The sequence below is a fragment of the Sinocyclocheilus rhinocerous genome, unplaced genomic scaffold (assembly GCF_001515625.1).
Source record: "Sinocyclocheilus rhinocerous isolate Xijiao unplaced genomic scaffold, SAMN03320098_v1.1 scaffold338, whole genome shotgun sequence".
Lineage (NCBI taxonomy): Eukaryota > Metazoa > Chordata > Actinopteri > Cypriniformes > Cyprinidae > Sinocyclocheilus > Sinocyclocheilus rhinocerous.
Genome location: NW_015663900.1, coordinates 365,202 through 381,240, shown reverse-complemented (window position 1 = coordinate 381,240; position 16,039 = coordinate 365,202). Strand labels below are relative to the sequence as shown.

The following is a 16,039-nucleotide window of genomic DNA, read 5'->3' as shown; positions in this document are numbered from 1 at the left end:
CAAAGCTTTCTGGGTTTTTCATGACCGTACGAACCCGAACCCTGTAAATGGCTATTTTTTTAAATCGTCTTGATGAAATTTCTGCTCCACTTTGTGTTTGGTAGTGAGACGGGACAAAGTCCCTGTATATTAGGGTATTCTATAGTTGGACTGGAGAGAGCGCTCAAAACTCTTCAGATTAATTTAGTGGAACATTAATATAATATAGAATCATCCTCTGTAAAGAAGTGAGGCGTGAACATGTGAGAATTTATCATTGTCTTTGTAAATGTGCGCTCTTTTGGGCTAAAGGCTTAATGGAACCGTTTAAAGTAGCCATGTGATCACAAATTAATCGGCGATTCGGAGCAGCGCAGACATGATTTAATATGCGTGTCCTTTTTCTATGTGAAAAAAATCCTAAATTCCAGTTTATGCTGTTTGATTATGGCGTCGAATGTCGTAGTTGGAAGCTGGAAGTTGTTAGCCCCGGCTGGCCTGTGCGCGCTGTTGAAATGCGACTAATAATTTCTGACTGGCACATAACTGAACAAATGTAAACGGGTTAAGGCGGGGCCCCCTACAAGGCGGGGCCCCTGGGCTGCAGCCCAGTCAAGCCCAATGGTAAGTCCGGCCATGTATACAGGTGGAGCTGGGGAAGGTGAAGGGTTTCTGAAGCAAGCTGCAACTGCTACAGCAAGCACTAGTCATATATTTGAATGTTGAGCAGCGAGCTCATTGGCTACCGATACAGGAGAGAACCAATCAGCTGTGCCATGTGATAATGATGTCATTAGGTCAGATTGAGTTAGACCTATCGGACTGCGCCATCTAGAGTGTCATGCCAGAACTCTGTATAAACACACACACACAAACACACACACACACACACACACACACACGCACACTCTATATATCACAATATTCAATCCACACACAATCTCAATTCATCATGCTTGTCACCACAAATCAGATAGCTTGCTATAGATCGCCTGAGGAACAATTCCACTCATTCTCTACTATAGGAGAGGAAGAATTGTATAAACTTGTTAAATCATCTAAACCAACAACATGTATGTTAGACCCTATTCCATCTAAGCTCCTAAAAGAGGTGCTTCCAGAAGTCATAGATCCTCTTCTGACTATTATTAATTCATCATTGTCATTAGGATATGTCCCAAAAACCTTCAAACTGGCTGTTATTAAGCCTCTCATCAAAAAACCACAACTTGACCCCAAAGAACTAGTTAATTACAGACCGATCTCAAATCTCCCTTTTCTGTCCAAGATACTAGAAAAGGTAGTATAAGGAAGGAACGAACCAATCAGCTGTGCCATGTGATAATGATGTCATTAGGTCAGATTGAGTTAGACCTATCGGACTGCGCCATCTAGAGTGTCATGCCAGAACTCTGTATAAACACACACACACAAACACACACACACACACACACACACACACGCACACTCTATATATCACAATATTCAATCCACACACAATCTCAATTCATCATGCTTGTCACCATGAACTGCCTTTAACTGAAAAATTTGTGTTTACTATTGTCATTTTGCATTATTGACACACTATTTTCCTAATTAATGCTGTTCAGTTGCTTTGACACAATCTGTATTGTTAAAAGCGCTATATAAATAAAGGTGACTTGACTTGACAAAACCTGCACACTCAGCTCAATCTACACACCTGTTTGCCATTAGCCTCATCAGTTTCCCTATATAAGCAAACACCAAACACTCATTCATTGTCTGGTCTCATCACTACTAGGACTGTTAGATCATCTTTGCCTAAGAACTGCTTACTAGCGTTGTTGCAATTCCACATTGTCCATCATGCCTCATCACGTCATGACCGATACTCCAGTCTTCAGCCATGAGGCCTGCCACCAGATCCATCTCGAGGTGGAAAAGACTAGCATCCAGTGTGGCAGATCCACCGCTGATGTCAGCGCAAGCAGCAAGCATCCCAAGGCCTTTGCTTTCAAACCCACCAGCCCCAGAATCCACTCTAGCCCATGAGCCTGCTCCAGAGTCCACTCCAGCCCACAACTTTGCTCCAGAGTGTCAGCCCCGTCCTGAGATCACTAAAACCTCAGCCTCCTCTGTGTCTGCTCCAGGCCAATAATCCTCTCATTTCCTCGTCTTCCTTCAAAAGTCCGCTCCACCCCAGAATTCAGTAACGAGTCTGTCTCAGGGTTCTGTAGTGAGCCTGTTCTGGCTCTGGAATCTGTATCAGAGACTGCTTGTACGTATGAATTAACTCTTAACTTACCTCCAGTTCTAGAGTCAGTAAGAAAATTCCCCCAGACCAAGAATCCGTTCGAGAGTATAGTCCCCTGAGGGCTCCAGCCACTGACCAGAGTCCAGTGATGGTTCTTGCCCCTGAGTACAACCCAGTTATGGTTCTTGCACCTGAGTACAGCCCAGTGATGGCTCCAGCCCCTGACCAGAGTCCAGTGTCAGCTCCAGCCCCTGAGTACAGTCCAGTGATGGCTCCAGCCCCTGACCTGAGTCCAGTGTTGGCTCCAGCTCCAGAATACAGCCCAGTGATGTCTCCAGCCTCTGACCAGTGTCAGCTCCAGCCCCTGAGTACAGCCCAGTGATGGCTCCAGCCCCTGAGTACAGCCCAGTGATGGCTCGAGCCCCTAAGTACAGCCCAGTGATGGCTCCAGCCCCTGACCAGATTCCAGTGTCGGCTCCAGCCCCTGAGTACAGCCCAGTGATGGCTCCAGCCCCTGACCAGACTCCAGTGTCAGCTCCAACCCCTGAGTACAGCCCAGTGATGGCTCCAGCCCCTAACCAGTGTTCAGTGTCAGCTCCAGCCCCTGAGTACAACCCAGTGATGGCTCCAGCCCCTGACCAGACTCCAGTGTTAGCTCCAACCCCTGAGTACAGCCCAATGATGGATCCAGCCCCTGAGTACAGTCCAGTGATGGCTCCAGCACATGACCAGAGTCCAGTGATGGCTCTAGCCCCTGACCAGAGTCCAGTGTTGGCTCCAGCCCCTAAGTACAGCCCAGTGATGGTTCCAGCCCCTGACCAGATTCCATTGTCGGCTCCAGCCCCTGAGTACAGCCCAGTGATGGCTCCAGTGCCTGAGTATAGCCCAGTATTGTCTCCAGCCCCTGAGTACAGCCCAGTGATGGCTGCAGCCCCTGACCAGAGTCCAGTGTCGGCTCCAGCCCCTAAGTACAGCCCAGTGATGGCTCCAGCCCCTGACCAGTGTCAGCTCCAGCCCCTGAGTACAGCCGAGTGATGGCTCAAGCCCCTGAGTATAGTCCAGTGATGGCTCAAGCCCTTGAGTGCCTGCTCTGGTTCGCGAGCTCAGCCCAGTGCCCACTCTCATCCCAGAGCTCAGCCCAGTGCCCACTCTACCGCCAGAATCCTCAGCCAACATAGCCATCATTCCAGAACCTAGCCAGATACTTCCAAGCCCAGAGGATTCAGAGACCCCTCTACCAATGTTTGTTCTCCCTGTTATGGTGGTAGCCATAGTGTGTCGTAGGGCCGCACACTGCTCTCCCACCAGTAATGAAGTGGAGGTGTTCACTCCCAAATTTTCTGTCTGTCAAGGAAATCGTTCCTGAGTCTTCTGTCCATCTGAATGTGAAAAAGGAGGTAATTCCTGAGTCTTCTGTCCATCTGAATTTGACCAAGGAGATCATGCCAAGTCTTCTGTCTGTCTAGTTGCGACTAAGAAAGTCGTTCGTGAGTTCCATGTTATCCCAGCCCTAATACGACTAAGAAGGCTGTTCCCAAATTCCTTGTTTGCCCTGATGTAACCAAGGAGGCTGATTTCTATTCCTTCATCACAACCACCAATGTCCTTTCTGAGTTTCATGTCAGCCTTAAAGGGTTCATGAAGCGCCTTTTTTATTATTTTGTACTGTTCTCTGAGGTCCACTTATAATGTTATCAAGCATTTTTTACATAAAAAACATAATATTTTAGCAGTAATATGCTATTTTCTGTTCTGTTTTGACCCCCTCTCATTGGAACACACTGTTTGAATAGGCGTGGCAGATTGTAGACTCAGAAGTAAAAGCCCACTTCTATGATTGGCTAATAGTTGTGTATGTTTGAGAGCTACATCCTTCACAGATGGATGCTGCTGTGATTTAGGTCAAAAACGAATAAATACTCAATTCATATCAAACGATCTGTAATAACAAAGCAATAGTGATCATGTAATAAAAACAGTTACTCACACTTGTGTGGTGCGACATTACTGTCGGATCCAATATAGTCGGCACAGAATCGTCTTTTAATTTCAGTCTTTCAGAAAATCCGGCGTCAAATTGTGCCTTGTTTGTAAACAAATCTGCGGTGAAATTAAGTGAACAAATTACCAACCTTTTACTGATGCGGTCTGGAACTTCATTAAAAATAAAGCTAATCAACTCTTTCCTAATGTTGGGATCAGAAGGAAGGCAATGCAAAGACTGTGTTTGTCCGCAATTTGGCACTGCACAGCATCTTGTTGTCTTCGGAGTATCTATATCTTTAGTTTCTGCATAGACGTTTGTCCCTCTTGTTATTTACACTACGTGCCGCGAATCAGTGGGCGGAGCTAAACAGGCAGTGATGTAGAAGCAGGCGTTGATCTTCTTCTTTGGAGGCGGGTTTACCCACTCTTTTATGTCATAGAGCGGCACATTCCACAAGCTGTCGTTTTGGCAGATTGGCTTCAATATAAGCTGTTCGACCATAAAGATTGACCCCAAGTTTTCTGTCTGCACCAACAAGACCACAGAGGTTGTTCCAGAACTGCCTATCTGCCATAACACGACCATGGAGGTTGCACCCACGTTTTCTGTCTCCCCCAACACAACCACATAGGTTGTTCCTGCACTGCTTGTCTGGCTCGACTAGGGATGCTCATATTGACCATTTAACAGTTAACTGAAAGTTAAAATAATTGACATATTAAAACTATCAGTTAATGGTTTCAAAAGTTTTTTTTTTTTTTTGGTAACACTTTTGGTTCATTAGTTAACAGTAGTTAACTGTATTAGTTAACATGAACTAAGCATGAACAATACTTCTACAGCATTTACTGATCTTAGTCATGTTAATTTCAACATTTACTAATACATTATTAAAATAAAAAGTTGTATTTGTTAACATTAGTTAATGCACTGTGAACTAACATGAACAAACAATGAACAACTGTATTTTCATAAACTAACATCAACAAAGATTAATAAATACTGTGTTAGTTAATACATTAACTAAACTACACAAACTAACACAAATTACACCTTAATGTAAAGTGTTAGTGTCACGAATCCTGTCCATGAACTTCCATCCACTTGCCACCAGAGGTCACCCTCTCATTATATTGACTCTCACACCACACAGACTGTTACACATCACCCTGAACTACATTTCCCATGCTCCACTGCACTAATCACAAACTCACCTGTAACCAGTCACACAGCTGCTATCAATAACACACACTATATAAATCAGTATCACACCACCATTCAACGCCGAGTATTGTTTGCATTTATCGCTCTCCTAGTGGTAGCACATTACGGAGCCAGTTTCCTGCCCTAGTTTCTAGTCCTTAGTTCCTAGTCATAGTCTTGTCTTGCCCGCTTTCCCGTGTTACCTGATTATTGCCTGTTTCTCTTGCATTAACCCTTTGCCTGCTGTTTCGGACTGTGTTTGCACCTCGCCTGGACTCTAGCTCGTGTTATTGGATAACCCCTCGTGTCAAGCCCCCTGGATATTGTTAGCCACTGATCGACCAAGCCCGTTTTGGATTACTCTTCTGTCTTGCCCTTAATATACCTGTTTGCCATTGTCAGAACCATGCCTGTTTCATGACCACACCCTTTAATAAAGTCTTGCATATGGATCCTTACGTCTCACGTCTCGTTCGCCCCATAACAGATAGTAATTTTTTTTAATGTTGCTGCATTGTTAAAGAAAAATATTCTGTACATACAATTAATCTCTTATTTACATCGTGTGTAAATTTTGTTTGTTTTATTAATGAGAGGATTCGTCAGCGTGAGCAAAACTGAACAAAACTCCTGCTTAATGAGAAGTGAGTGGATTCTAACGTAAACACCTCTGATTGGCCATTGCGTTCATGAAATCTACAGATATGTCAGTGATTGGCTACAAAGCTCAACGATGCAGAAACCGATGTTTTCTACCGTGGAACAGGCTGCGCTCCAGACTATGCCACACAGCGTCGACGTTTTTTATTTTTTTTACTTAAAATAAAAACTAGACAAGTTGTGCACTGAGGTAGGCCTGCTATTTATTTTTATGTCTGATGAAAAAACATGCGGTTCTTCAAAGCGCATATAAGGATTCAATGTGTGTTTTTGTTTTGTCATATTAATTTGTTAATTATTTAAGTGAAAAATATTTAGTGTAGGCCTCTTTATTTTATTCTTTTTATTTATATTATTTTATTCTGTTTTTCTTTGTTCCCTTTCAGTCAGTCACTTCGAGTCACATCGGTGACCGACGAATTGGGATTTCGCTTAGAGAGACCAATCCCTGCTCCTACCAAACTGCTTCGTGTGTGATGAGTCTAGCGCGCTCTCGGGAGCTTTTTGTGTTGGCGGCTGGCGCTTCAGCGGTGGTCGTTCCTGTGTTGAGTGGGTTGCGCACTTCAGGCTGCACTACCCCCTGTTGTGCTGCAAACGGCCATTTCCCCTGTGCATCTCAGCACGTAAAAGAGAATTTCCCTAAAAGAGCCAATTTCTCTAAAAGAGTACAATAACGTGCGGATCGTCTTTTAAAGATGCCGTTTCACCCGTGCGTTTCTGGATGCGGTCGTTACCTGGCGCCGGGTGATGGTCACGATCGCTGCCTCACATGTCTGGGCATTAAACACGCTGAGGTGGCGTTCGCTGATGAGTCATGTTCCCATTGGGGGAAGATAACCATCTCGGAGCTGCGGGCCAGGCTCCATTTCCTCCAGGGGGGCGCAGGTCCATTGCCTCTGCTGCGATCTAGTGTTCGTTCTGCGGCAGCCAGGCGTGGACTATTTCAGGGACCTGCACGAGGGTGGTCATGATCCGGAAGTTCTGAAAGAGCTCCGAACCGCTACTGACCTGGATGGATCGGGATAATAATCTGGATAATATTTTCAGCATTTAACAACTTAAATTAACACAAAACTATTGTATTCCGTCAGGATTGCAGCTGCAACGCATCATCATTTGGACTAATTTTTGTCCAGTTTTTTACATTTTTGCAATAAATTATTGTGATTGCACTTTTCTGTCCATCATGTTTTTATTTATAGCATACTGTAAGAAATAGTTATGGTTAGGTTTAAAGGTAGGAGTGGGATTAGTGACCCAAAATATATTTGTAATGCTATATTGTTATGAAAATGGTAATTTCCTTGCATATTTTGCTTTAATACGTTTAATATATTTTTTATAGTCGCTATAAAATGGGTATTTTACTCGGTTTGGGGGCAGGTTAAGGGGTCTAAAATCTAAATCACTTACCAATAAAATAACTTGAACACTGAATGCTATGTTTTCATACTATGCCTTTTTCTGTGCTTCCCAGACCCTGCCTTGTACCCTGCTTTCTTCATACAGACTGCCGTGATGTCATTTCAGACGGTAAGCTTATCTTGCAAAAAGGGTTTTCAAAATTACAGCAGCATATTGCTGACAGGCCAGAAAAAAATTGATCAATTTCACGTTATAATGCTATAAGTTCAAATAGATTTGAAAAATGTTTTTCCCCTTATAACACAATATTTGTATGCTATAGGAAGATATTTTTATGCTATTAGGATCCAGCTAACACATTTTGGTTCCCAGAACGTTAGCTTTTGGTTCACAGAATGTCATTCTAACGTTAATCTAACGTTCCCAGAACGTTACTTTTTGGTTCTCAATACGTTATTCTAATGTTAAACTAATGTTCCCCTAACATTATTATAACATTCCCAGAACGTTAGTTTTTGGTTCCCAGGATGTTATATTGTTAAGGTTTGTGTTTGGTTAGCCAGGAAAGTTATCTTAATGGAAATAGAACATTAGTTTTTGGTTTGTATAACGTTATTTTAATGTTCCCATAACGTTATTCTAACGTTTCCCTAAACTTTTTGCTCCTATATGACTACCCCGCTGTATATCAGTAATCATCCAGCACAATTGTGACCCAGTAACATTATATAAGCTGCTTATATCTATATGGACGCCTATTCAGTATTATAAAAACCGTCTCAGGTTACGTATGTAACCATGGTTCCCTGAGAAGGGAATGAGACACTGCGTCCTCTAGGGGTTGCAATGGGGGAACGCCTTCAGCGTGACCGGTGTCTGAAGCATACGTCTAAAAACGACAATAACATTGGCCGGCGACAGCTTATGACATCATTACCCGGTGTGATCACAGTATAAAAGGGCGCCGGGATAACATGTCATGCGCTTCTTCATCTGAAGCTTGCGTCCGAAGCATGGCAAGGGAACTAGAGGACGCAGTGTCTCGTTCCCTTCTCAGGAAACCATGGTTACATACGTAACCGGAGACGTTCCCTTCCGAGGGAACTTCGAACTGCGTCCTCTAGGGGTCGCTATGGGGAACGGTATACCCACGTCGCCATGCTGAGGGGACTAAGCAACTTACCTGATAAGGGCTGGGCTGGGAAGCCCGAGCCTAGGGCAGAGCTCAAAGGCTTGGAATCAGAAAAAAAGAGATTCCTTTGAGGGGATCCGGCCAGGTGTCTAAAGACCAGACCCTGGCCTGTCACCCAGGGGGGCTACTGCCAGCTCTGAATGAGCTTGCTCAAAGAACTGACTCGACAGATCTTTGGTAGCAACACCCTGCTCAGAAATGTAACAACAGGGATACATAGGTTGAGTGGAGCCCAAGGTGAAAACCAGGGCCTAACCAACTCAGAGAAAGGAAACGAGGCTGACAGCGCATAACCCTTAACATACAGGATTTTAGAAAGTGCGCAGAATGCCTAGCGTGCACACATACCACAATGGGGATTTTAGAAAGTGCACAGAAGCTCAGCGTGTGCACTTACCATAGCATGGATTTAGAAACACCGTTACTAAGGGGTAACCAAAACTGTCACTTTAGACAGGCCTGGGAATACTATATGACTGTGGCACGCTCAGGGAGTGGCAATTAATTCAGCGGGAGGCCGCATGCTCAGAGCACATGTGGATTGAAAGGCGTATCTCATAGAAAAACCCTCCATGTGAGGGGAGTATTGCCAACTCAACCATAGCAGTCACAGAACAGACTCCGGAGCATTCACTCATGCATAGCTAGAAGGGGCGTAGCACCCAGCTCTCAGACCGAAACGGGGACACCAGTGCCCGAATGGGAAGCAGCGTGCTCGTACATAACCCTCCAGGGTGAGGAGAGCACTGCTGAGCTCACCAAGAGAGCAGCCTAAGAGGAAGGCAGAGTCCTGATGTGCTACCCAGCGAAGCCCACAGAGTGAAGAATTCGACTCTCAAATGAGAGGGACTCAGATGCTCAGAAGTGAGCTTATACGTTTTAATCTATGCAATTGACTAATCGGTAAACTATGTTTTAAAGGAGCTGGATGATAACTGTCAACGGATAATATTGTGTTTTTATCCGTTGATTTTCGAAATACCGTTGTATGTAATGACTCATTGATCTTGGTTACTTTAACATCTAAAAAATTTATCATATCACTTTCAAATCACATATAACTTTTTTCCATTGTAAATTTGATTGATGGAATTTTCTAATTAATGAAAGACACAAATAATTCTAATTCCTGTTCAGAACCTGACCAAATCATAAAACAGTCATCTATATATCACATCCAAACCTTAATATTTGGCTGAAATGGATTGTTATTATAGACATGATCTTGTTCAAATTTACCCATAAATAAATTCGCATAATTTGGTGCTATTGGAGTGCCCATTGCTGTACCTTGTACTTGCAAATAGAAATCTCGCTCAAATAAAAAATAGTTCTTGGTTAAAACTAATGTTGTAAGGTCCACTATATATTGTGATGGTACTCTGCTGTCATCATCTTTACAGTAAAATTTTAGTGCATCCAAGCCTACTTCATGAGGTATATTAGTGTAAAGTGAAGTGACATCTTAATTATTGAATTTTCCATTGTTATACAATTAATGATTGTGGTAATTGAACATTGGCTAATGAATGATGACGTCAATATAATTAGTGATTTGAAAAGTGGGTGGAGGGATTGAATTGCTTTACACACTGAGGAAGGCTTTGAGCCGAAACGTTTGTGTCTTTTCCCATCAGTAATGAATGTAAAATAAAAGAAAAAAGAAGATTGTTCTCGTGAGTGCGGATCATAATTTCCTATACTTTTTACATTAGGCCATTGGGCTATTTATGCATCTGTAACTGCAGTTTAAATGCATACATGTCCCCTCTGAGATACATAAACTGTGTAAATACATTTAAATACTATTTCAGATGCAGATTCCATAAATGTTTTCTCATGTTGGAATGAAAGACACTACCGGATGAAGTGCTTCTTATTCTTACCCAAAAATACAAAATGGAAGAAAGAGTTAAAACTGAACACAATCTTGCTACTCAAGCTGTGTATATGAACATTTATTTATTTGCTTCTTTTCCATTTTGCATTTACTTGTACTTTTACTTTCAATACTTATGTACGTTTAAGATGAAAAAAATACTTTTCGTACTTAAGTACAATAAATATCACAGACTTTAAGACTTTTACTCAAGTAATATTCTAAACGGTGACTTCAACTTCTACCAAAGTCATTTTCTGGTAAGATATCTGTACTTTTACTTGAATATGGCTTTCAGGTACTTTATACACCACTGGCATTCGGCAAGTTCATCTTTGCATCCGACACTGACTGAGAAAGCACTACTTTAGTAATAAATAATTAACATGTCTTCTTTTTCCCTGACACATCATTACTAATCATTACTTTTGCCGATGCTTTGTGGCAAGCTTTATGTGCGCGCTTGGGCGCGGAATAGGCTATAATACGCCTAAATGCCTATTAAAGGATGGTTTAGTAGATTATTATATTAATCAACTTAATATAAACGTGCGACTAGTTGCCTAGAAAAATATTTAGTCGGGGGCAGGCCTACATGGCACAAGGAACCGATCCATTTTTAAAATAAAATGCTATGACATTACAAAATGTGCGACTGCAAATCACGTCACGACGTAGCCTATTGCATTGCACGAGTTACAGATGTGTAATGAGTGAAATGTTTTTTATTTTATTTCATCTTTTTTATGTATGGGGGTGCTTTGGTCTTGCTTGGGGGTGCTGGAGCACCTGCTAGCCCCTCCCTAGAGCTGCCCATGATTCACCTCCTAAATTACTACACCACTTGTGCAGTCACAATTCTATTTACTCAGGCCGATGTTTTGTGTATAACATGCGTGACATTTTTTTTTATGACATTAAACTTTATTTTTAGAATAATTGTACATAGGTTAAGCAAAACAAATGTGATTATTTCTGAAATCCTTTTATACACATTTTATACACATACTTAACTGTAGACACAGAAATAACATACTCTATGTGGTACAGAACAAATATTTTGAGCATCCCTTATTCTGTACCTTATTTTCCTATAAAGAATCACAGTTGTCCCTTTTTTTCATTTTCTGAAGTTGACAAACCTAGATGTCCAGATATCGGATATGTATTTGATTAAAATCCACATTTGGAAGTGGCTCAGATTTGATGCGAGAAAATCGGATCTCGTGCGGATTTTTGTGTTTACATGTGTGCAACACTGTATCCGATCTGTCAGATGTGAGTAAAAAAATCGGATTTGTTGTGCCAGTGTAAATGCAGCCCATGACTCATCACAGGTGCTGAAGATTACTACAGCAATAAATGTAGACCCTCTGCATGTTTACAGATTTAATGCATGGAGAAAATGGCAACAACAACAAAATAAAATTTACTTACTTTGAGTGTGTATCAGAAGCGTAGGGAAGTTTTGAGACATAATATCACAGACCACTGTGGCCTGTCTGACCTGTCAAACATCCTCATATACACACACTCCACATTTCAGTTCAGTTAATTTACATACATTCCATATACAAAAATAACATTATATATTCACAAGTCTTTTTGCTGTTTTTTTTTTTCATTCTAAAAGTTTCTTATTAGCAAACATGAACAGACAGCAACAGATGTCCTCACAGTTCCTCCGCAGAGAGTGCATCCCCCAGTACCAGTCATGTAAGAATGTAGATCATACAAAATACTAAATCACCATACAAATGTTACATGAAAGTTTTGAGAATAGGTTTATAGAGTGCATTGCGTCACTGGGTGGGTTTGGGGGCCTGTGACATTTCTGCCCCATGGCCCCTCCTTTGATCTGGCCCTGCTGTACATCCAATTAATCAAGACCCAAAGGACAGTAGGAAAAAAAAAAATTAAAAAAAATCAGTAAACAAGTGGAGAAAGGGAAGGTAGCTGGTCTCAGAAAACTGAAGCTATGTGTGAAACCCTGAGAGGCAAATGAAAACAGTATTTTGCCTGGCTGAAGTTCAGAAAATGCACAGAGAGAATTGGCAGATCACTACGATGGAGACCTCTTATTTCTGTTCACTTGTAAGTCGGTCAAACAATCGATGCCTGGCAGGTGGTAATGAAGGCCAGAGTAAAAGATTGCACTTACTATAGTGAAGTTCATAACTTTGAGGATCCAGATGGTGAGAGCAAGGTTGACCACTATGAGGATCATGAGGAGTAGCACAAGGAAGTAAAGGCAACGTTTCCGCCAACCGTATATCCCCACTTTATACACTTGTGGTTTTTCAGTACTTTGGACATTGTTTCTATGAGGGCACTGTTCCTGGGTCATCTGCAAGAAAAAGCAAATATGTCAATTACGTTAATTGAAGATTCTATCAGACGCCTTAAAACTTGATTTAGGGATCAATGATGAGACACATTTTGGTCCTAATATAGTATTTATTTAATAAAAAAATACATTAAGAATGCAACAATTGTAAAAAAAAATTTTTTGTCATTTGGTGTGACCAACAAAGTCACTAAAATGCAGAAAGATTCAGAAATTAAACAGGAAATTGGAACATAAATTAAGATAAAATATTTTAATATCAGTAAGTAAATTTAATTAATGCCATGCAATTTGACATTTTTTATGACAGGACTAGGTCAGTTATGGTTGTACAATGTCATGTGGTGCAAATCCCCAAAACCTAATGGTATTTATATATTCATAATTTTATTATATTTGTTAAAATATTTTTATCTTGGAAAACAAATACATTTTGAAAAACAACAACAAAGATATATTTTTTAAAGTAAAGATTAGGATGTGTACCCTCACATGTATTCAGTGATTTAGTAAAATATGTTCTTTTTACTTTTGACAAATTGGCACGTGTTAAAATAGATTTTGAAAAGATTCATATGTCACTAGTAGTAAGTACCATTCACCTTAGGACAAAAATTATTTATGACCCTTGATTGATGGCTTTGACCTTTTGACCTTTCCCCTCCCCCACGCAGCCCACCCACACTGCGACCACCCACATTGCGACCACCCGTATCGTGACCACCCTCATCACGACCACCCACGTTATGTTGACCCCGTGACCTGTTAGATATCCAGATGTGACCTTTGAGTTCCGGGGGAAGAAATACGATGTTTGTTCAGATGTTTGACCATGTCCAAGGATGACAAAACCATAAATGAAGTCCTGAGGAAAGTTTTTGTGTTTTTACAAAAAACACAAGGGTGGCAGGGGGGGTTTCCCATATGGGGTCCATGTGTCCGGTTGCATTCCAAGGTGCGCTTGGATAAATAGACCCGGGCGCTTCTGTGGGAAATCAGAAAAGCGCTGTGAAATACATAGACATGGCCGGTTTATGCTCACCTAAAACTCCTGAGAAGGAATGGGATGAACAATAAACAGAATAAATAAACTATTTTAACAGATTCTCTCTCTCAACCTCTCTCTCTCTCTCTTTCACACACACACACACACACTGTAATGTATAATGAAATTGGGGATAAAACAATAAATAAAGAAATACAATTAATAGAAATAAAATACATTTTTCCATGAGACAAAGTCTTCCTCCTATTGCAGGAATGACCGTTCCGTGAATGAAATTTTTCCCAAAATTGTGTTTAGTTTAAGCTGGAAAAGCTCTCTCTCTCTCTCTCTCTCTCTTTCTCCCCCATCACCATCTCTCTCTCTCTCTCTCTGTCTCTCTCTTTCTCCCCCTCACCACCTCTCTCTCTCCCACTCACCCTCTCTCTGCCTGTGTGAGCTCGCTCGTGTCTGTGTGTGTGTCGTGCCCCCACCGCTCCTGTCATTTCAGTCCACTGCGAGAGAGAAAGCGGATAAGCTTGGCAAACATTTTAAATGCACTACATCTATCTCAAAGCACAATATTACTTTAATGTTTAAATAAACAGATTCCCTATACATCTGATGTTCGGCGGTTCTTGTTAATATTTTAACTAAGTATCTTATTTTAATCATGGAATTCTTACATGGTCTAGATTGGCTTAGTGGTGTACGCAGTCATGATGTGGAGCAATAGTTCATTTTGAGCATCGAAATGAACCCCACCTCAAACGGGGTTTAAAATGCTTTTAACTAATATCACATCTATTTTAAATATTAATTAGCCTTTATTCATCATATTTTGTAATATTGGCATTGTTTTATTTTTGTACTAATTTTTTTTTTCTCATACAATATTTTGAGGAGACATTGCCTCCTTTGCCTCCTCGGAGGAAGTGCCCCTGATATAAGTGGCCTAATGTTAGTGTAATCTAGGTCCCACTTTATATTAGGTGGCCTTAACAACTCTGTATCAAGTGCTTAATGTGTTGTGTTAGTACAATGTACTTACGTTGTACCTTAATGTTCTTACATTGTACTTGCATTTAAAGTATCTGCATGTTCAATCTGTAGTTTATATATATATATATATATATTAGTTACATTTGTTATTTCTTTATTAACCTGTAGATTTTGCAAGTATCAACACAAGTACAATCATGTACAAAAACACAAACATATACATGCAAACACACATAAACACAAACGCTCAGCACAAACACAAACATACATGCAAACACAAACACTCAATCACACACAAACACTCAACACAAACACAAGCATACACACAAACACTCAAACAAACACAAATATGTGGCAAAACACAAACATACATGAAAAACGCAAACCCAAACATATACGCGAATGCAAAATGAACCCCACCTCAAACGGGGTTTACAATGCTTTTAACTAATATCACATCTATTTTAAATATTAATTAGCCTTTATTCATCAAATTATTTTTAATTTGGTAATGTTTTATTTCACAATGTTGATCTGTTTAAACAGATGTTCTCACGGAGTTCTAACAAACCATTAAGTTATGTTTTGTTTAAATAACAGTAGCACTAGGTGTTTGTACACGTTTCGGATCTATCCGGGACGATGTAAATATTGTCTTCTGTCACAGTTGTAATCTACACATTCGGTATTTTCATAGACTTTCAGTGCGGAAGAGTTATGGTTCTCTGTCACCGCTCAAAATCACATCTACTTAAAAAATAACAACAACAAAAAATGAATAAACTATCTTTAACCTATGTGGTGGCTTCTGCCGCTGCTGTGAAGAATCTTTCTCAAAGTCTTGGAGTTTTGATGCCAGAAGAGATTTTATTTTCAGAGACAATAAAACCTGAGAGAACTCTGCAGAGCAATCTCTCGAATCTTTTTGTGTATCCTCTTATATACAGTTTTTTCTCTAGAAACACAAACATACATGCAAACACACATAAACACAAACACTCAGCACAAACACAAACATACACGCAAACACAAACACTCAATCACACACAAACACTCAACACAAACACAAGCATACACACAAACACTCAAACAAACACAAATATGTGGCAAAACACAAACATACATGAAAAACGCAAACCCAAACATATACGCGAATGCAAAGACACACACACACACACACACACACACACACACACACACACACTGA

At 40.9% G+C, this 16,039-nt stretch overlaps 1 protein-coding gene across 3 annotated transcripts in view; it reads right to left on the bottom strand.

The window, feature by feature from the left end:
* Window positions 1-16,039, bottom strand: part of sgcd (sarcoglycan, delta (dystrophin-associated glycoprotein)) — a 513,027-nt gene that overhangs the window by 237,730 nt on the left and 259,258 nt on the right. For all 3 annotated transcript variants that reach the window (XM_016539390.1, XM_016539388.1, XM_016539389.1), the window contains exon 2: window positions 12,663-12,848. In XM_016539390.1, coding sequence (XP_016394876.1) covers window positions 12,663-12,848 — 186 coding nt within the window. The remainder of the gene's footprint in view (window positions 1-12,662; window positions 12,849-16,039) is intronic.